Source organism: Panthera uncia (assembly GCF_023721935.1).
Source record: "Panthera uncia isolate 11264 chromosome A1 unlocalized genomic scaffold, Puncia_PCG_1.0 HiC_scaffold_16, whole genome shotgun sequence".
Classification (NCBI taxonomy): Eukaryota; Metazoa; Chordata; class Mammalia; order Carnivora; family Felidae; genus Panthera; species Panthera uncia.
In genome coordinates this window covers 34,555,793-34,577,354 of record NW_026057576.1, presented here as the reverse complement: position 1 = coordinate 34,577,354, position 21,562 = coordinate 34,555,793, and the positions used below count along the sequence as shown (strand labels likewise).

The window sequence follows — 21,562 nt, the reverse complement described above, 5'->3', positions numbered from 1 at the left end:
AGAATTTGTTACCAATGATAAAATTCAAGCTCTCAGGGAAAAATTTGAGTTTTGGAAAACTTGGATCTGCTACTGTTAGCTTGACAGCTTTCCAGTACGCGAATTTTTTTTCTGGTGAGGTCAATGATGATAATAACCCATAGGATTATTTTGATATTGTATAATGAGATGTGTCAACATTTGGAGAATCTACGTGACTCCGCAAACCACTCTTTTCCAAATTCCCGTGCCTGATTACACATTCTGCATGGGTGAAGAATTCTTGGATTTTGAAGTAACAGAGTACAAAACATTCACTGATAGGTGATTCCACACAGCAAGTAATGTGCAAGGAGTTACCATATGTCAAATTTTGGTGTAACATGAAAAAAGAATAGTCATTTTTTGTGTGAGGTTGAGGTTGTTTTTCTTCATATATTAGAGTTCATAAAGAAGTACGGAGTGCATAGAATGAGAAAGGACTAGATTATATTAGTGGCACTGATAAAATGCTCATTTTTCTCCACTGGAGGGAAGTAATTAGAAGTTCCTGGTAGTGGGAGGGACAGATATGAGGAAAAATAAAGCAAACTAAAATGTGGAATGATTTTGAATAGGACCTGAAAAGGAAGTTTATTCTACCTGGCCATTAGGAATGTTTTTTCTTGAGTAGATGAGAGGTTTGTTTAAGCATTGAACTCTTGAGAAGGAAATAGACTTTTTAACTACTGCTTGGCTATATAAGTGAAACATATTTACATAGTTACAATAAGTACATTGTATATGTTGATTTTAAATGTTTATAGAAAACTTAGACACACTGCAGAGGACTTACAGTAATAGGTGAATGGGGATCTGGGGCGAAACAGTAGGAGAGAGAGATGTTGGCAAGTAAATAAAGATAACTTTATATATTATAGTGGAAATCAGTAGATACTGTTTATGTAACAGTGATCGGAGGTTTAAGTATTTATTTAGTGCTACAGAGCCAGGCAATTTAGAAAGCAAAATTATTAAAATAAATGGGATTAGACAGGAAACACCATTTTCATCTTCTATAATAGGAAGCTATCTATAATGTATTAAATAGATGAATCAAGAAATAATGGTGTACACATCTTATTTAGAGTTAAGAATCTAACTGCCAGAATAATCTAATATAGAAAGAACCATAAGAGGTCTCATTTAGGAAGTGGGATTGGGTTTTTAATGTAGTGATTTGGTTGTTACTTTTCATTGTAAGCCCTTCTGTAATATGTTTTTTAAAACCATGTTTATTGCTTTTATTAAAGAAAGAAGGGAGGGGCGCCTGGGTGGCTCAGTCGGTTGGGTGTCCGACTTCGGCTCAGGTTATGATCTCACAGTTCGTGAGTTTGAGCCCTGCGTTGGGCTCTGTGCTGACAGATCAGAGCCTGGAGCCTGTTTTGGATTCTGTGTCTCCCTCTCTCTCTGCCCCTCCCTCACTCACGCTCTGTCTCTGTCTCTTTCAAAAATAAATAAACATTAAAAAAAATTTTTTTTAAAATAAAGGATCAACTACAGCATGGGGAATCTATATGAATTACTTCTCCTGCATAGTGTCTCATCATGTGGATCTATATCGTAGCTTATTTAATCAGTCTGTTACTGATGGACCTTTATTTCCAGATATTGGCTAACAACATTTTAATGAACATTCTTGCTTAAAGGCAGAGTCCTAACAATGCAATTGCTGGGTGAAAGAAAATACATATTTTAAATTTTAATATATATTTTCCTAGTTACTCACCAGCAAAGTTCATGAATTATACTTCTATGGCATAGACAAGTCATTTTTTCTGTGCCACCTCTGACACTCAGTATTATGGATCATTTAATCATTGCTGTGTTTCATTAAATAAAATTTATATTTTTGTATTAGGGAAATGAACTACCTGTTCATACATGTTAGCAATTATTAATTTTGTTTTTGCTAATTTTCTGTTCATTATTGTTGTGTTGGTTATCATCTTCTCTTCTTCCTTCAAAATACTTACGTGTTGATGAAAGACACTTTTTGAGTCTTGTATGTTACATTTGTCCAATAATTTGAAATTGTAATTGGGTTTGCATTTATACTTTGTGGCCTTGGTATCATGCTTGGAAAATCCTTCTCCATTCAGTATTAGCTTTCTTTGTTTTGCTTATTTCATTACTGACACTATTTCTAAATGTTTTCTTTTTCTAACCTTTTCAAGTCATAATGATTTTAACAAGTACTGGAATTAAGGAAAAAATGTCATTGCCATTTTAGATGCTTGCGTAGATCAAGCGAAGCTAGAAGAGTTTGAAGAGAAAGCATCAGAACTTTACAAGAAAGTAAGTAATTCTGATTGAGTTTGCAAGACTGTGAAGAACCATCTCGCATCATCAGGCATGCTTCTCCTTCAGGGATTTTGCTTGTAGTTTCCACTCTCTTCTTTACCTCCTTGAGCTATTTGCATAAATGCCATCCTTAAGGAGGATTTCCTAGACCATTATATTTAAACATTTTAACTCTCCACTCCCAGCCCTGGCCCTGTCTGTGATTTGTTTTCCTCTGTTTTATTTGTTATCTGACATGCGACATGGTGTATGTATTTACCTGTGTATCTATGGATGTGTTGTCTATTTCTCTCTCTAGAGTAACCTTTATGAAGGATATTTCTTTGTTGTTGTTTGAAGGATTTTGTTTATTCAGTGTCCCTGCGCCTAGAACAATTTCTGCCCTCAGAACATTAAAAAAAAAAAAAAAAAGGGTCAACGAGTAAGTGATTGAAGAAAATTTGTAGAGTCAAAATTTTAAGATTGGAGTATTTCTCAAGAAATCCTATTTCGAAAAGTTTTATTAACTTTTCTGTTTTGGTTCATGTGGCTTCATTAGGTCTAGGTGAACATAGAAAAGTGTCATTTTTATAGGTCAGAAGTATCTGATATTGCCAGTTGGGTTGCTTCGGCCCAGTAGTATTGCTGACCATCCAGCCGTTCCCCACTGTTCTCGAAGGTGGTGTTCTGTGCTTTCATCTCTGCTTGGCATGTATCTATTCCACTCTTTTTCTGTTTAGAAAAAAAAAAAAAATGTTGCTTTTGTGGGATTCTTCACATGTTAAGCAGTCACTTTGATTTAAATTCGTGTGGCTGGTTTCTCACATTGGAGGAATAAATGATAATTACTACCCCCAGCCCCTGATGAACATACACTAAATAGACTTTTACTGTGTGTCAGTTACCATGCCTAAGAGGCTATGTTTTTGAACTCTCTGGATCTTGGTGAATATTGAACGAATCTTACACTTCTGTAACAGTTTAAGATAATACAACTTGCAAATGGTAGACAGTCTTTTATAAGTTAGTGATAATTTATGACAAACTTTGTAAATGCCCCATGTAAGAAGTCCTGCGTGTCCCCCACACATAGAGGTTATTAACCCCTGGGCCTCTGGCTGCAGGCTAGAATTCCAGCTTAAGCATATGATACTGTCTTTGCCCTGCAGGAACTTGAGAAACAAATGAACACATCATTGAAGTGTCATATGTGCTACAGCTGATAGGTGATCATGGTGTAGGGTGATCCCTTATCCCCTGACTTGGTATTCTAAGCCTTCTACTTGGTATTCTATTTTAACTCTTCCTGAGAAAGTAGTAGTAAACTTTCAGGTACTTGCTTTGGATGTATCCCAGGTAGTATAAATTTGCTTCTATAATCATTTTTAGGTATATGATGTATATGAGTGTTGTTAAATGTGATACCTTTCTCAACATATTGTTTTAAAATTTAAAGTTTAAGTGTAAGTAGAAGAAAGACCTTGTTCAAGGTTACTTGTCTCCTTTTAGTCAGAAGTTATATGTCTTAGGTATATTTAAAAAATATTGTTTGCTCCATAAAAGATTCCTATTGCCATACCATTTTGTATATATCAGCAAGAACTTCTTTCTGATAGCTTTATAAGGACACATGTAAATACTTTGCTTTAGGCAGGAAGCTATCATAGTTGCTAGACACATTCTTTATTTTGGTGCATAAATTTGAAAAATGAAGACCAGAAATGTCAGAAAGTACATAGAGAATATTGAATTATCAACCTTCTTGTACAGATGCACTAATACATTTACCCTAGGGAATGAAATTAAGCAGAGCCTCAGCCTTAACTGTGTTTCTTGACATTTTTGCGTGTAATTTTGTAAGCGTAATATTGCTCTAGAAACTCTTTTTGGAGAAGAAGGCTATCATATCTGTTTTTATAAAGTATGTCTTTAATGGAGATTCATTTTATCCCCAAGGCTACTGTGATTTGACTGTAGATATTATAAAAATGCTAAAGCAAAGTTTATATTTTGTCTCATCCTTTTATAGGGGAGGATATAGAAATTTATCTCTTTGTTAAGTACAGATACTTTAAGAATGGCCAAGTTAATTTAATAAATTCTCTTAGAGTATACTAATTATGACTCTGATTATTTTGGTAGTTTTATCTTTGTTCCCATAAATCATCCTTTTTCCTCCTGAATCTTATTCTAAGCCCTACTAGTTAGGGTAATGTACCTACTGATAGTGTGAAAAAGACTTCATTTTTACTCTCATAAGAATTTAATTTTTTATTTCTTGCTAAGCAGAAGTAAACACTGAGCAGTCATAAAAGGGAGAATAGAGAACATGACCTCTCAAAGATTTTTCATGCCGGGAGATTGTGGAACTTTAATATATGATATTGACATATTTATTCACAACATATAAAGGAAGACTTGACAGGAATTGGCTCCATTTCTTCATTCGACAAATATTTACTGAGTTTAGTTATAAATGTAAGGCTTTGGAAAGGTGATGAATAAAGTGGATTCTCACTGTGAATAACCTTCCAGGCTGGTGGGTGTTACTGTGGTGTGTGAATAGTGCATTTTGATATTTTTATATTACAGTGTTATGACTGCTACAGTAGGAATACCCTATGCAGAATGGGAGCCTTCTGAAAGGACTCCTCATCTAGACTTGAGTGGCCAGGCAAGGCTGACCCAAGGAAATCATAGCTAATGTGAGGCGACAAGGTGAGATAGCCAAGAAGGAGGGAGACAGGAATTTATTGTGAATTTCAACATAGCCATCTCAAGGTTAATATTTCTGAAACCAAATTTATTTTTCTTTTCCCTAAAAAAATGCCTTTCCTCCTCCATGAATTTTATATCCCTATTTCCCCCCTAAAATAATAATAGTTTCCAGCTTGCAAAGCAATAGAACACCATCATCATCTTAGAGATATACTCCCCTCACTCATTTCCTTCATTTAGTTGTACACTAATTTTTTAGATTCTGTTTAAAAAAAAAAAAAGTCCCTTCATTTTTTTTTTTTTTTTCCTGTTTTCTGTTTCCCTGTCTTCCCCTTCATTCAGGCAAGCCTTAAATTCTTGGTTGGGTAACTGTAGCAGCTCCTCAACCTATTCACATGCCTCTGGTGTTTTCTTTCAGTCCACCTTCCACACTGCTGCAGGCTGGGTTTGCCAAAGTGCAAATTTGGTCATGTTAATTTCTTATTATAAATACTCTTAAAAGCTCTCCATGGTTTACAGGAAAAAAGAGAAACTTTTTGACTTTAAAATTCCTTAAAAAATTTTTTTTCCGTTTATTTATTTTGAGAGAGACAAAGAGAGTGAGCAGGGGAGAGGCAGAGAGGGAGGGAGAGAGAGAATCCCAAGCAGGCTCCGTGCTCTCGGCGCGGAGCCAGATGTGGGCTTGAACCCACGAACTGCAAGATCATGACCTGAGCCGAAACCAAGAGTTGGACGCTTAACTGACTGAGCCATGCAGGTGTCCCCAAATTTACTGTAAAATTCCTTTAAATGGTTTAATTCCTGTCTACATCTATAACTTCATCTCTTGCAATTTGTTTTCTTACCTCTTTTTATGGCCCTTGCATGTTGTTTTCATTTGTGTACTGCACTAAACCTTCTATTTGAAATGCCAGCTGCACTTATCAGCTAACTACTCAAATTCTTCAAACCTGGGGCCAAATTATCACTTCTTCAGTAATCACTCCCATGCCTCCAGTGTATTTCTCCATTGCTGGTAATTTTCATACGTTCGCATTGTTACTTTCCTTTTACTTTGCCACCAGACACTATACTTACTAAAAGTGATGACCATATTGTATTCAACTCTGTATCTCTAACACCTGCTACTTTGAGGAACACATCAGATGCATGATATTCCTTACAGTATAACGAGAAATAGGTAGGTAGTTTGGGGCCAACTCCCAGGAGGTTCTTAGATATTAGGTTAATGACGTAGCCACTGTAAGTTGAAAAGCAAAAGAGTCATGTTTTTTGAGCCATCCTTTAGAAAGAACAGCGATACTCAAAAAAGTTTGTAGAGGGGAAAGGTAATACTGGTTTTAAAAATACTGTTTTTGTTCGTCGCCTTGAAGAATGTTCATTGGGCAGTTGAAGATACGTTTATGGACTGATTAGTAGTCTGGAATTCAGACGAGAAGCTGAGCTGGTGATGGGGATTTGGAAGCCATCAGTGTATGAATGGGGACTAAAACATGTGGGTGTGGAAGATACCATTCTACCAGGCGTATGAAGTGAGACCATCAGAGGGGCAAAGGAAGAGTCCTAGGACAGGACAATAGTAGACGGTTGGACTGAGGAATAGGAACCTATAAAAGAATTGGTAGAAACAGCCAAGGAGTAAGCAGGAGGACCAGAAGAGTGGGTTGTAATACAACACACTGGGGAAGAGAGAATGAATACAGAGGCATATTCGTGAGTATTTAATGCTGTAGGGCAGTCCCATTCGATACGGAATGATGACAGTGTTTGATGATCTTTGTTCAGCATGCTAGCCTTCAGCCTGTGCCTGTTGTGCCCTTGTGACTGAGGAGCTGAAGTTTTAACTTTGATATTAGCTAACTTAAATTTACATTCTAGCAGCCACATTGGCTAGAGGCTACACCATTGAATAGTACAGGTATTAGCTCAAGTAAGAGGAGGACCGGAGAAGTCCGGGGGCTTTGGAATTTGGCAAGCCATAGTTTTTAGAATGAAAGATGGTGTCTAAATTGGATAATGAAGTGAATGAAGTTCAACAGGCCAGAAAAGGGAGTATGATCCAAGCACACTTTTTGAAGGAGTGCACTTTGAAGCAAGAATAAGATTAGAGTTAGGTGACTCAGGGTAAGGACAAAAAGAGGGTCAAGGAAGATTAGCGTCTTTTAAATTCTTAAATGGTAGGAGGGGTTTGGAGGAGCTGCAGTAATAGGAGTGGTAATGTTGGTGTGGTATGGGTGAAGTGAGGGATATTTGGTTTTTTTACCCGGTAGTTTCTGTTCTCTTTATAAAAGCGCAAAGTTTAGAGTGCGAGGATTGAATGTGAGATTTATTTAACCTGTAAATGGGAATTACAACAATGTTTATTATTTCAGAGTTTTTGCGTGTGTGAATGCAATGATGAAATTGCATTCATGAAATGCAAAAATGCTGACACTAAATCATGGGGGAGGCAACCCTCTGGGGGGGTTGGCATATGAGAAATCTCTGAAACTTTGACTCATTTTGCTGTAAGCCTAAAACAGTTCTAAAAAATAAAATCTGTCTTAAGAAAATACCTGTAAAACATTATCTGAATGTAATTTGTAGGAGGGTGCTGTGGTTTTATCTAAACCCAGGCTTGGAAGACAAGGTCTGGCTTTTAATCTCACTTTTTTAATTTACTGTCTGTACGACAAGGGATTGGATTGCCACCTTTTTGAGTTAAGGACAAAATAAGATTCATAAATAAGTGTTCTTTGTCATCGGTTGCTTTTTACATTCTTGCACTTTCCCTAATTGAGGTCTGACCGTGCTTTAAAGTCTAGAGGCTACATCTGTGAGGTAGTATTTTTTTTATGATTTTTTTTCTTCATTTTTTAAAAAGAAATAAATGTTCTCCAGTATGAGACAATCCCCTATTGCAATTCACCTCTGATAGAGGTTTTCAGTCATGATGATGGCAGGGTGAAGCTATTTGAAGGCAGGGTGGGAATTTGTGATAAGTGGCTGTATAAATTAGAAAACTCATTGGATTCACCAAATTTTACTGTTTGCTTTCCTCCCACAAGGTATTGCACCAGGGTTTTAGAAAGATTAATTTATCATTAATCTCCCAAAGATTAATCTCCAAAAGATTAATGATAAATAACAGACCTTATTCTCTTAAATTGCTGTTGAAGATTAGAGCCTGCATCAGGGCCCTTAACTCTCGTGACGACGTGAGAAGTGATGCATTTACGAAATGGAGTTATATAGTAATAGCAAATATTAAAATGGAATTCTTTTTAATTCCTATCATAAGGTTCAAGTACAAGTTTTTGCAAATAGGGGTCTGGGAACTCACTACAATGCTTTGCTCTCTATTATTTTACACAAAGTTGCAATGATATTTAGGGACTTTTAAGAAAAATGTCAGTGTGGCAGATACCTCCGGGCGAGTTTGCTCTCCTGAGAGGAGAAGGTCACAGACTCCATCCCTGGCTTTGTCTGCTCTCTTGCAAATTGAATGATTTTGGTGGGACCCAGAGAGGGACCTAGGGACAGGCTTTGGGTGACTTAGCAAAATCTACCACTTTTTTCATAAAAAGTTTGTGTTCTACTGACGGGTCTTTAGATCATTAGAACCGTATTTCTTTATGAAGAATAGCGCTTTTCACTGCCATCTTTCTGTCTCCTGTTTTTTGTTTTTTTTTTTTTTTTGTTTGTTTTTTTCCTTTCTTTCTTTGCAGTTTGAAAAAGAGTTTACCGACCACCAAGAAACTCAGGCTCAATTGCAGAAAAAAGAAGCAAAGATTAATGAACTTCAAGCAGAGTTACAAGCTTTTAAGTCACAGGTAAAATACCATCTACCTGGATTGAATTTGGCTATTGAAAGCTTACTATGGAAGCAAAGGTCATGTCACAGCTTCATAGTTCAAAATGTTTAAACTTTAATTTCACTTGTATGTTTTCATAGTGTTGTTTTTCTACATATTTTTGCTCTGTAAATTAAAATTATTTTCCCACTGTTTTTTCTAGTTGCATTTTTTAAAATGTCATCAATTTTTACTAATTAATCTTCTTCCTTATGTTTCATGTGGGTTTTGTTCCTAACGTCATACGTTTCATATGTAATCATAAAGGGTGAGAAAGACTTTTACTCTTAGATTTGTCATTCATCACTGATCTTTATCCCACTACAGGAAATTATTGCTCAAGCTATTTATTTTTCAAAACCTTCAGCCTATGGGTACCTTGCAGTGAAAGATAACCTCTAGCTGAATGAGAACATTTTCTGATAATTTTTCAATTTCCAAAAGTAAACAGATTTAAAACATGACAAAAAAGAGAGCAAATCTGGATTATGAAGCAGATAGCTCACATACACCCTCTACACATAAAACATTTAGATAGCAAGAAATACATCATCTGCATGTTTTAAATGGATGACAGTAAGGAGGTAGAATATTCATAGCTAAATTTCTTCATGCAGATTTACATATAGGATGATGAGTAGTAAGTATAGTTTTGCTATTTTCTTTTCATCCTAATTTATGGTTGTATAGAAATAGTCTCAGATGTACCATTTCCTATATGGTATGCTATTTCCTATATTATTGGCTATTTTGTTTTCTCTTAAATACTTAGTGGGTAATTTTGTTATGGAGGCTATAAGAAGAAACCCTAAGAGATAGCTGTCTCTTAAGTGTTCAATTTTAGGGGGGGAAAAAAGCTCTTATCTGTAAGAAAATCACTTTCAACGATCTTTCTTTAGCGTGTAAGAAGGAAGTACAATTTATTGAAACTTTTCATCTTTCCTGTATGGCTCCTTGTCTCTCATACTAAAAAGTAACATTTGATTGTGTTTTACATTTCAGATTGAGTTATAGACCATGGCTGAGATTCTGAGGTCCAGTTTCTCCTTGTCTGGGCCAATATGAATTTTAAAAATATTTCTTTTTCATTTCTTCTAGTTTAAGGATTACTTGTAAATCCAATCTAAAGAATTCCTGTTTATACAAAATGAAAATATCTGCCATCTTTCGACATGTTACTGCTGCCTGTGTTTTATATTAAGATGGGAATAAATTGTTTTAAAATGAGATTAACTCCAGCAATCTCCTATATTATTTCAAAATGTGGACAAGGGTGACTATTTATGGCTATCAGAAGCAAGCCAACAGCTTAGACACTTAGTATTGGCGGCCATGTTAATTTTTGAAGAATAACTGGGTATTTCTTTTTCCGAGAGATTAGTCGTGTATTTGTCATGAAATCTAATCATTTGTCTTAAGATCCTTTGCTTTGTTCAAAGCTATACTGGTTATGAAGAGTCTGAATAAAATATATTCTGTGTGATTTTATTCCTTTATTCACGTAACAGCCAAGTATTGTCGGGTGCTGGGGATATAATGGTGAGCAGGTTGATCACAGGATAATCTGGCTTCATGAACAATATATTTAAGTCAACCATGCTACATCAAAGGAATTAGTATAGAAGAGAAATGCAGCCATATCTTTAAGGCATTAATAGTTAATTATAACATGTATATTGAATGTGAGTATAAAATACCTACACCTCCTTAACATTCAGAGGGCACTACTATCCATGTTAACGGCAATGCAGCATAATGCTGAATTGATTCTTCTTTATAATTAATGTTTTTGTTAAGACATGTTCTTTGATTTGTGGTCTCAACTTCTTTTATAACACTTTTTTCTTTGTGCTGATCTCATGTGTCAACTTTAGGCTTTAATACATCATCTATTTTTCATAATTGTGCCATAAAACTTTTAAAATGATTTATTAATGTTTATTAAATGCCCCCACTTGCAGGTGTGTGTGTGTGTGTGTGTGTGTGTGTGTGTGTGTGTGAGAGAGAGAGAGAATTGAAATCAGTGATTATAGGAAAATAATCATATCACAAAATCAGATCTTCTTTAAAATAATCAAAAAGCATATATTCTTACCATGCCATTGAAACATAAGGCCCGAAGTGACCAGTGGCCACATTTTGCCCTTTTTCTCTCCTGATTTTGCTTTGCTTTTTTGTGACATTTGATACTGTAGAATAGCCCGTTATCCCCCCTCCCTCACTGTCTTCACTTCACTGTGATTCATGAACCTGCACTTGTCTGTTTTTTTCTCTTATCTTTAATTCATTCATCCAACATGTATTTCTTCAATGGCTGTCATTTGCCAGCTGCTGCTTTAGGTGCTGGGAAAGAGTAGTAAATTATACAGACTTAGTAACTGCCCTCATGGAGCTTATAATCTATCAATGAGATAAATGCTAATGATTTCTTAAGCATTTGACACTTTGATAATAATGGCAATCAAAGAGAAGCACAAAGTGCTATCTGTGTAAAAGGAGTGGTCGGATGAGGCTTTCCTGAGGAAAGGACTTGCTAGCTAAGATTGAAAGGATCTACAGGAGGTAACCACATGTCAAGAAAGTTCCAGGCAGAAGGAATTGCATGTGCAAGGGCCCTGAGAGAGGTATGTGGTTGGCAAATACGTGAAATTGTACATGACAGCCACTTAAAAGGCCAGTTCACAAGGATCATGATGTGCCCTGCAGGTCGCCCTTAGGAATTTCTGATTTTTTTTCCTCAAGATAAAGGCATGATGTGACAATGCTATTTAAGTCTCTCTGGGTCTTCTTCTTCTTGTTTTGCTTCTCATTTAAATGCCAGTATTCCATAGAATTCTGTACATAGACTTTATGCTACATGCTCTGTACATACTCTGGGTGAACTTACCTGTTCTCAGTGAGTTGAACTATCACCTAGAAACTGCTGTTTCAAATCTTCTAGACCCACATACCCATTTCCTCCCAGGACATCTCCACCTGGATGGCCATAACTACCAAAATAGGAAATAATATTTCTGGCAATTACACTTCTATGAAAACAAAAGCTAAATTCTTGAATTGGAAAAAGAAAAAAACTATTGGGATTGTGTCTTTTTAGGTCAAGCCATGTGAAATTGCTCATCCTGAATTGTCTTTGGTGTGAAATAATTTTTGAGGCAAGTGTACTTTGACATGTTTGGTAGATGTTTTTAGTCATATTTCTTTTCTTTTTTTCCCTTCCCCTCTAGTTTGGTGCCTTGCCAACCGATACAAGTAACTCTTCGCCATTGGCAGAAGAAAATGGATCTGGCCTTCCAGCACTTGCTTCTTCCCTGCCGCTGCCCTCCTGTGGAGGAGTGCCTCCTCCCCCTCCTCCCCCCCCCCCTCCTCCCCTTCCAGGAATGCCCTTGCCCTTTGGTGGTCCTGTGCCTCCACCGCCTCCCCTGGGATTTCTCAGTGGGCGAAACTCTCCTCCTCCACCAACCCTACCTTTTGGGTTAAAACCAAAGAAAGAATTTAAGCCCGAAACCAGCATGAGAAGATTGAATTGGTTAAAGGTAAAACAAATAAATGGAAGAGACATACTGTCGCCTAGATAAAAATTTAACTTTATATTTAATTTCCAGTGGAAATCCTAATCAGAGTGTCATTCAATAGATAAGCGTTATTTGAATTAAATAAAAGTATTGAAACAAAGCCCTTTTCTCTCGACTGAGGCTTTCTGGTTTAGAGATTTGGTGAGAGTTGATGGTTGTTACAATGGGATTTGGTTTGTGATTAAGCTGGTAATTCAACATTATCATCACTGAACATGAAGTGTTTCTCACAAGAACAAAAATAAGTTAGTGTTCGTATGAACTTATCTATGTTGATAGCCAATGGAAAAATTAATACATGTTGTCAAAAGTTGGTAATTAGGACACAGAAATCCTGAATCCTGGAGATAGATGGTTTCATGGTCACATAACCTTGGGAAATGATGTGTGATATATCCTGCACTTGAATTATTGCTGTGCATATGAGTTGTATTCAAGACCCTGAGAGGTATAATTAAGAAAGAACAAGTTTTATTTCACTCTGCTTCAAACCCTCAACTATCTGAGAGTGGAAACTTTTTTTTTTTTTAATAAAACCTTAGCTTCCGGAGGAACTTGTATTTTATTACATGCACTTTGGGGAAAAATATTAAGGGATTACTTCATAAACATCTGCTGGCAGCTATGGGACATTGGGTCTGAACGTAGTGATTGTGCGGGGACAGATGAAACACCCAACTATTTATGAATCTATCTCTCTGATTGCAGATCAGACCTCATGAAATGACTGAAAACTGTTTCTGGATTAAAGCAAATGAAAATAAGTATGAAAATGTGGATTTGCTTTGTAAACTTGAGAATACGTTTTGTTGCCAACAAAAAGGTAAGTTGAACATCATGCTTATTTGCTTATTTTAATATCATGCTTATTTTAATATGTTAACATTGCCATTTTTTCTGTATTAACTTTTACAGAGCATTGTTTGAGGAGTCCTATATGTGATATTTTTACTTCATTAGTGGGTAAATAAATTAATGGGAAAAAATTTTAAAATACCAATTTTGTTGTGAGTATAGGATAAGCAGTCTTGAAAATGCAATTGGTTAATACATAACTTTGTCAAATTTTTGGTATGATATCTTTTTTGAAGATGTTCTTAATTGGGTTTTCATAAAGGAGGATATTTTCAGAGAGAACTTTGGCATGAGAATTCCTTTGAGTCAATGGGAAATAGAAAAACAAACAGAATGTGAGCCTTCTTCTAGCCAGCACTTTACCACCCTTTAATATTACTATGATAGTCACAATAATTAGTATGAGTCACATGGGATAGAAATACCAAATTTATAGAGTACCTTGAAAGCTTAAAATAGAAGTACATGAGTAGGTTATATGAACTTTTTATTAAAAGCAATTAGCGTTTATTTCCAAATTGTTTCGTGATAGCTTTTACCTGCTTGGTGTGATGATGATGAATATTTTTAAATAATTTTATTCAAACATCGTTCTTATCTGAAAATTGGGTTTCTACTGTATATGTTTCAGGGTTGATATTGACTTAAACTAGTAGGTTAATTTTTAAGTTACATAATGCTTACATTTTATGTCTATGTTACAAGCTACTTGGATCAGTGATTACATTTTAATTTTCAAGAAGGAACCCTTTTCACCATAGACCTATGCCACTTACAACCCTGGGCTCATTGAACACAGAGAGCTGTAGAAGAGAGATTTTACTCCAGCTGGAGATGGGAAGGGTTGCTATATACAGGGAAGAATTAACTTGTTAAAATACCTACTACGTATTAGGCGATATGCTGTATATCTGATTTAACTTGACAGTCGCAGCAATGAAAGGATTTTGGCAGATACCCCTCCCACCCCAAATCATTTGAATTCCTTTGAAATGCTTTGTAAAATATAACTGTAAATTAGAATCTCTTTCTAAAAAGTAAGTTAGAACTCTAAAAGGTAATTGTAAATTAAGGTGGCTTTCCAGAATTTGTGCTAAATCCAAAGCCTTCAGCAGATATTTTTGGGCACTGTTCGTGACTAAAATAGTAAAAATGATATATTTTGATCTTTGAAAACAGGGGGAATTTTCTCAGCAAGCTTATCCTAGGAAAACTTGTGAAGTAAGCAGATCTTAATTTTACCTTTTGATTATGGAGAATGAAAATTTTCTTTGAATAAGATTAGTACACTCTTCAGGCAATCAAGGAAAATATATGGCAGTTAAAATGTGTATTTACATGTAAAACACTTCAGAATTTCAGATTTCATAATCTGGAATTGATTAGTTTTCCCTTTGCTTTCCTAGTAGGGTACAAACGGTGGTACCTTAAAGCTATTTAAGTAATACTGCCATCCAGCTACTGTCTCTCTCTTTTTTTTTCCTCTTTACTCTGATTACTTTCTTAATTAATGAGGCTCAAAAGGGAAACTTGTTAGCATGTCTTTAATTTAGCTGTAGTGTTAGCCCTAAATGAAATAATTGGACCTTTAAAAAATTCTTAAGTCATCTAACTTTAGCCTTGAGATTCAAGGTTGAAAAAAAACAACAATGTATTTGCTCAATCAAGTATTAGTTATGAAGTTTAAGGTGAGGAAATGGTGATCCTTGTCTGAGTATTCCGTACTTCTATCTGTCTCTGCCTTTGTACGTGCCGTCCCCTCTGTCCAGAGTCTCTCATTTGACTTACAGACTGGCAGAGGCCCACGACTTCTCTTGTCTCAGCTCAACTGCTACCTTCTTTCTTCTGTGACAGTGGATGATACCTCCATGGTGATCAGAAAAGATGGGGATGCCCGAGGTTGTCATCCTGGGCAATGCCAACCTTTCACAATGCCAATAGGAAACAAGCTGTGAAGGTGACTATTTTTTGATCTGGATTTTAAAGAATAATTCCTGGAAAACATTATTCAGGGAGCCTTAAGAATACATTTTAGCATTACCAGTAGTTAAGTATTTTATTGGAAAACAAAATTGCTGCTTTCAGAAAAGCAGGATTTCCTATAGATACTTTGTAGAGAAGATCAGAAAGGAAGGCAAGAGGAAGGTATCTGAAAAGCTTACCGGAGACCAAGGGGTGGTGGTGGAGTGGACACGTTGCTCCTTGTCTCTTTATTTGTGGCCTGGCCACTGAGGCAATAGGTCCAAATCTTCACTTCTACCTTTCTCCTTTCTCCCATGAGTCCAAAGGTTACTTTAACTCCAGTTTTTAATTTCTGCAGAATTCAAAATTGAACCTAGTCACGAATTATTCAGTCCATGGTGGCGATACAGTGACTCTCTGCTCCCTAGCCAGCAGGGGGAGGTAGAGGCATCGCTTCCCGGTTGATTTTCCTTCATTGGTTCTTGTCAGGACTTGGAAGGGAAGGACACAGGATTCCCATTACTGGGTTTTTAGGGAAATAATGTATCTGCTTTTCATTGCAGTAATTCTTTTGTCTAAGAACCAGGGCATTTTGTGACAATATGGATGGACCTCTAGGTCATTATGCTAAGTGCAATAAATCAGGTGGGGAAAGACAAATATTGTATGATTTCTCTTATATGTGGAATCCAAAACAATGAAAAAAGCAAACCAAGCTCATAGATAGAACAGAATGGTGGTTGCCAGAGATGAGGGTGGGGGAAATGGGGAGGAGGGGTAGAAATTTATTACATAAACAAAAAACCCAGAGCTATTTCTCTGATTACAAAGGTGGATGTTCCATCCCAGGAATTTAAAAATGGTAAAGGCCAATCATTTGTGTCCCCTAAACATTTGAAATAGGTGGAAAGAAAAAAAAGGAACTGAATTTCATAATTTACCCTCTAATTCTACCTATTCTAATCACATACTCTGTATTTTTTGTTATTATGGCTCTCCCCCCCCACCTTATGGAAGACACTGCTTTGGGTTTTATTGACTTTGAAGTTGAGATGATTGGGTTTTAGTGGTCTTATACCCTGAAAGTTGGAAAAGGAAGAGGGCTTAACAATACCAGTGGAGCACCTGTGGTTGTACCACTCCCTGAGCTGGGCCGTCTTCATGTGACCTTGTTTAAATCATGACCACATCTCTGCTGAGATTTTTCTCCTGCCCAACGATGCTAAGTCCCCAGAATACCACCCTGCCCCACTTGCTGGTAGACATAGCAAGATATTCTAGGCATGAGCTTGGATATTTCCTCTTTACTCATGTTATTCTTTATTATATCTTTTTTTCCCTCCCAGTTAAATTTGTATTTTAAACTAACTTCCCTGTTACGTCTAGACATTGCTTTATTAGGAAAGTGCCCGTGTCCTGCCTTAAGGAGTACAGGAAACTCAGCCTCTTCGTACAAAATCAGTATGTTTCTTTGATCCCGTTGTATAATTTTTTTCTTTGATTCCTTTATTTGGCTATCAAGTATCGCTTTGGTTTCCTTGCCTTTCTCAGTTCTAACCTGTCTAAATTTTTGAGTTACATCTCAGCTTTTCATATTTTAAATTCTCCTGAAAATAACATGTAGGCATTTTTCCTGGTCATATTTTTCTTTTTCTCATTCACCCTCATTCCTTTCTCCTGTGTTTGGCTGTCACTGTTCAAGGCAGCCAATATTTATTGGGTGTGCACTGTATGTTAGGCCTTGTGTTTGGCACTGGGGACGCTGTAGAGAGAAAGCAGTTGTGTGCACGTCCACGTGTTGTTTTCTCAACCCCAGTGAAACTCCATCAAGCTCTCAGTCAAGTTGAAGCACAAGAATGAGGAGTGGAACAACAGATGCTGATTTTTGATTCAGAAAGGAGGATTGCCATGTTTTACTGTCTTGGGCTCCTGTGAAGACTTAACAAGATTATAAAAGAAAAGTGTTTATATATCTCTTTGAAGTTTAATCACAATATTCATATATTGAACATTTGGTATCATCAAAATAATGCTAATGATCTGTGTATTTTTTTACCAGATTGGAAGCATCTGCTGGTTAATTTTTACAGGCTGTTGGAAAATGGATTAAAGTATACTAACAGGTTATTGGTGTTGGATTTATCAACTAAAATTAATATTAATTACTTTCATTATTCACAAACTGTTAATAGGGATTAAAGGGTTTTCTGGAAGTATATGAATAGTCTAATTCACTTAGACTGATTTATGATAAAAATGTGATTCCACAATTGTTAGCTTTCTGAAGTAATCACATTTTAGAACAGGTGCATCATATTTGCCAGATAGGGCCAATAAACTGGTTTAGAAATAATTTATCAACTGAGCAGTTATGGCATATGGAAACAGTTAATGGATTATGTACTTATAAACAAATCAAGCCAAGATTTCTGACGTCATAGTTCAGTGGACAAAGTATTGGGGTAGGGAGTGATAAACCATGGATTATCTCAGGGACTTGGCTGTGTTCAGGATGTCGCTTTGTATTTGAAACACAGTTTATTCCTCTGTGTGAAAAAAAGTGTATTAAAAAAATCCTAAACTACCTCAAAGCCTACATTAAGATGAATAATATAATTTATAGTAGAGAAATGTTTTTCATGAATGTGTGTTAATAAAGAGATGACGAATGCACCATATCTTAAAGGTTTCTGAAAAGACATTTGACAAACACTTGTTTGGAAGGATGGAGGAGGAAATCAGTGATGAATTAAATATTTCCCTAGGGATTTGTCCTTTGGCTCTTGTCTGTGTCTGAATCTGAAAAGAACTAAAGACTTAAGGAAATGATAGGGCCTGTCAGGAATGTCTTATTTCACCCTTAGAAAGTATCTTTTTGTTACCAATTATTTGTATTTTGTGTTGGGTTGCGGAAGAAACGGAAATTTATTCTGAAAGGTTTAAAGAAACAGAACTTAGAGAAAAGGGCTGAAGAGAGTAGGTTTGTTTATTAGCCTGGAGCTACAGGCGACTTTCAAGTCCCAGAATGCTTCAGTTACATGCTTAGTTATACCATGTATCTTTGGCACGGTGTGATGGGAATTCTAAAAGTCCCTGTAACTGGGCACATTTCTTGTATATTGTACAACTGCTATAAACAAAAAGGGAGGAAGCTTAGACGTGTGTGCAGGGGTTGAGTGCCCCTAAACATAGCTCCTCTCCCCTTTTCCCCCCCTCTTTCTTTTCCTTCTACAGTGGAGAGAGGGATGATACTGGGGAGCATTTGGATTCACCAGGAGTCCCTGGACGAGTGGTAGATGGGGGTAAACTGTGTTCCTTGTACATTACAAGGTCACTTTGGTGTTTTAATTCTTGGAGTTTTCAGTGGTGCACCTGTAGCTGTCCTCCCTTGACAACATTGTAAGATGTTTTATGGTCCTCACACATTTTTTTCTCTCTCAGGATTTCTCTTTCGTTTCCTGTATCTTCTTACTCCCATTTACCAGGGAATCTCTTGTTGCCCTGTGGTTGTTCAAAGTACATTGCCCCATTTCAGGCAGTTATTCTTTGTCTTGTCTGCATTATGTTCTAGCAGCCGTCAAGGCTCCCACTCATAATTATTCACCTGAAAATATAAATGAGACTCATTTTTCTGAATGCACTCTTTGAATCTTAATATATTTATACACCTGGCTGGTCACTGACCCTCTTCTCTCCCTCTGCCCCACTCCTCAGTGTTCCTCAGGCCCACCTTCACATACACTTGCCAGGCTCAGAGGAAATAGGATCACATGCAGTTAGTATTGCAATGATGCCATCCCTGTAGCACAAGAAGAGCGTGGGGTCATGGTAGGAGAGTCATAGGAGAGGGAGGAGGCTTCTTTCTGGATTATATGCTCTGGAAGCTGGATAATAAATAAAGAAGATAGTAACTTCTTTTGTAACAGGCAAAAAAGAACCTTTATGAAAATAACTTTTTTAACCTTGAATTTCTAAAGTTAGGTTTTGAGGTAGTTATAGATTTGTGTTTAGGTAAAGCTGGGTGTGTTTTGTCCTTCAAGGTTAAATCATTTAGTCACAGGTTAGGACTTGTACCATGTTGTGCATTTAACTCAAGCATTCACACGTGTCTTGGCATCTGAGGAACCCACCAGGTTAGAAACCGTTGGTATCACATCCCTCCCTTGTCTAAGTACTTGTCTGTGTCTTAAAAGGATGGCTATTTCTGAGTCAGACACGCTCTAGTCCAGGAGTTCTTAACTTGGATTAACTTGGGTCTTTGAACTTGAATAAAAACAAAACAAAGCAGAATGTTACTTTCACTTACCTGTAACTGAAATTTAGCTTTTCCTTCATTTATAAATATAGGCAACAAACACGCACCTAAACCATTTCTACCTGTGAAGATTATGTATACTTTTTATATCCCATCAGAATTATTTCAGATACGTTAAATATCACTGAAAGTCATCACTACTTCAAAATTTGGGTGGTTGTGAGACCTGCAGCTAGATCTTGTTATTCAGGACATTAATTAAGAAATGGATTTTGTCAGTTGGGTCCTCCAAAAGCCGATGCTGAGATGTTGGGGTGCAGGCGTTTTTAGGGGGTGTGCGGTGGGTAACGCGTGTGAAAGGTACAAGGTGGGGGAAGCAGGACCCGGTAGGAAGAACCTCAGGCCCTGATGTCATAGGACACATTCTCAGCCACCCTAATGTGTGTGTGTGGGGGGGGGGGGGGGGGGGGGAAGCTCTGGAACAGAGGATCTGTTAGGGAAGTCCTGGGATGGGTCCCGGTAGCCAGGCCCAGCGCTCCTGCCGTGCTCAGCCATCAACTGGGAGCTGCCCAGGAATGGTGTGGTGGCCTGGACTCGGGACTCAGGAGCATCCTGAGGGTGGTGACAGCTTGGACCTGACCAGCCACGTGCACTCCTTGCAAGTGAGGGGGGACATTTTTCCTAAAGGGAGATCTTAGCAGTGCACGTCCATGGCTGCCATGCGTGTATTTTGCTAGTCACAGACTGGTATTTAATGCATTTTGGTAGCTGCATTTGAGTATCATTTGCTTCCTCTGAAATCCTATGTATTATCTTTTCTGCACTTAAGAATTTTCTGAGAAGCTGTCTATCCCTCTGACTGCCGGTGGGGTCCATGGCAACAAAGGTAATGAAGCCTGCTGTAGCCTTTCTGCCTTGTGCAGTGCTGGGCATGAGGCGAAGGTCAGGAGCCTCGGCCTGGCCTTGACTACTGCCTGTTCACATATATGCACATTTTTGTTTGCTTGCTTAGTTTTATTTTGTTTTAATTCAAGGGGCCACTACATGATTTGTCATGAGATACTTAACTAGGAATACCTTTTTACTGTGACTGGAACATTAGGTCGTCTGTTTTTGGATCCACTTTTTTAACAGACTACTGAAATGCATTTGTTAATAAAAGCATATGTTGAATCTGGCACAAGTACAAAACGCCCTAATTAGACAATAATAAAACAACAGTGTTGATAATGTCTTTTTGTTTTGTTTTGTTTTTTTAGCAGTTGTGTTTATCTCCTATCATTTTATTTGTTCCCCAAAACAATCCTGTGGAAGAACCAAGGCAAATATTGTATATGTGTTATATGTAAGAAAAAGTTACACTCTTCATGTGAAGTTGAGCTAAAAGGAGCTGCCACTCTGAATGGAATACAGATCTGAGCTATGCCATGCTGCTTCTCTGATTAAAAGAAATCCTATTATGTTTTATTTAAAGTGCTCTTCTTTGATTTAAAATAATTTCCCTCTCATCTCCCGCCACCTTACTGCTGCCCCCCAGCAGTTCACCCTCATCCCACAATTTATATTAAAGGCTTTAAAAACTTGCCATTTTTTATTAAGACCATCTTTCATCATTTGGTCCCTCTATTCACTTCTGTAAGTATTTGAGCTGTAAATACTAACGCCATGCTGTGGCGTGTACAGGAGGGGAGAGGGACCGTGGAGTACCCCCCACAAGTGTGTGACCCCGGCTTTTGCAGCTGTAGTTCTTTATAAAATGGGGGAGAAGATACCCATCTCACAAGGTTATTGTGAGGATTAGATAATAAAGTTTTTAAAGCATCTTTTGCAATGCCCGGCTCATTGTCGTCGTTCAGGAATTGTTAGCTGAACTTAAATTTTGAGAATGCAGGCTTGTTTCCACTTGCAAAATTTTGTGTACCTTATGTGAATCTTGCATATGAGCTGGCCAGCTTTAGCCCCGCTTGCAAATGAAGCCTTTCAAACCATTGAACTGCTGTGTTAACTGACCTATGTTAGTAGCCATTTAAGAAGATTTCTGTAATACTGATCTGTGCCATCAG

At 37.2% G+C, this 21,562-nt stretch overlaps 1 protein-coding gene across 4 annotated transcripts in view; it reads left to right on the top strand.

Annotated features, from left to right (window-relative positions):
* DIAPH3 (diaphanous related formin 3) overlaps positions 1–21,562 on the top strand; it is a 522,043-nt gene that overhangs the window by 176,101 nt on the left and 324,380 nt on the right. For all 4 annotated transcript variants that reach the window (XR_007461112.1, XM_049647035.1, XM_049647034.1 and 1 more), the window contains 4 exons: positions 2,252–2,316; positions 8,727–8,831; positions 12,080–12,388; positions 13,136–13,250. Coding sequence is in view for 3 of the 4 variants with exons in the window: in XM_049647035.1 (XP_049502992.1) it covers positions 2,252–2,316; positions 8,727–8,831; positions 12,080–12,388; positions 13,136–13,250 (594 nt within the window). In the remaining variant the exon portion in view is untranslated. The remainder of the gene's footprint in view (positions 1–2,251; positions 2,317–8,726; positions 8,832–12,079; positions 12,389–13,135; positions 13,251–21,562) is intronic.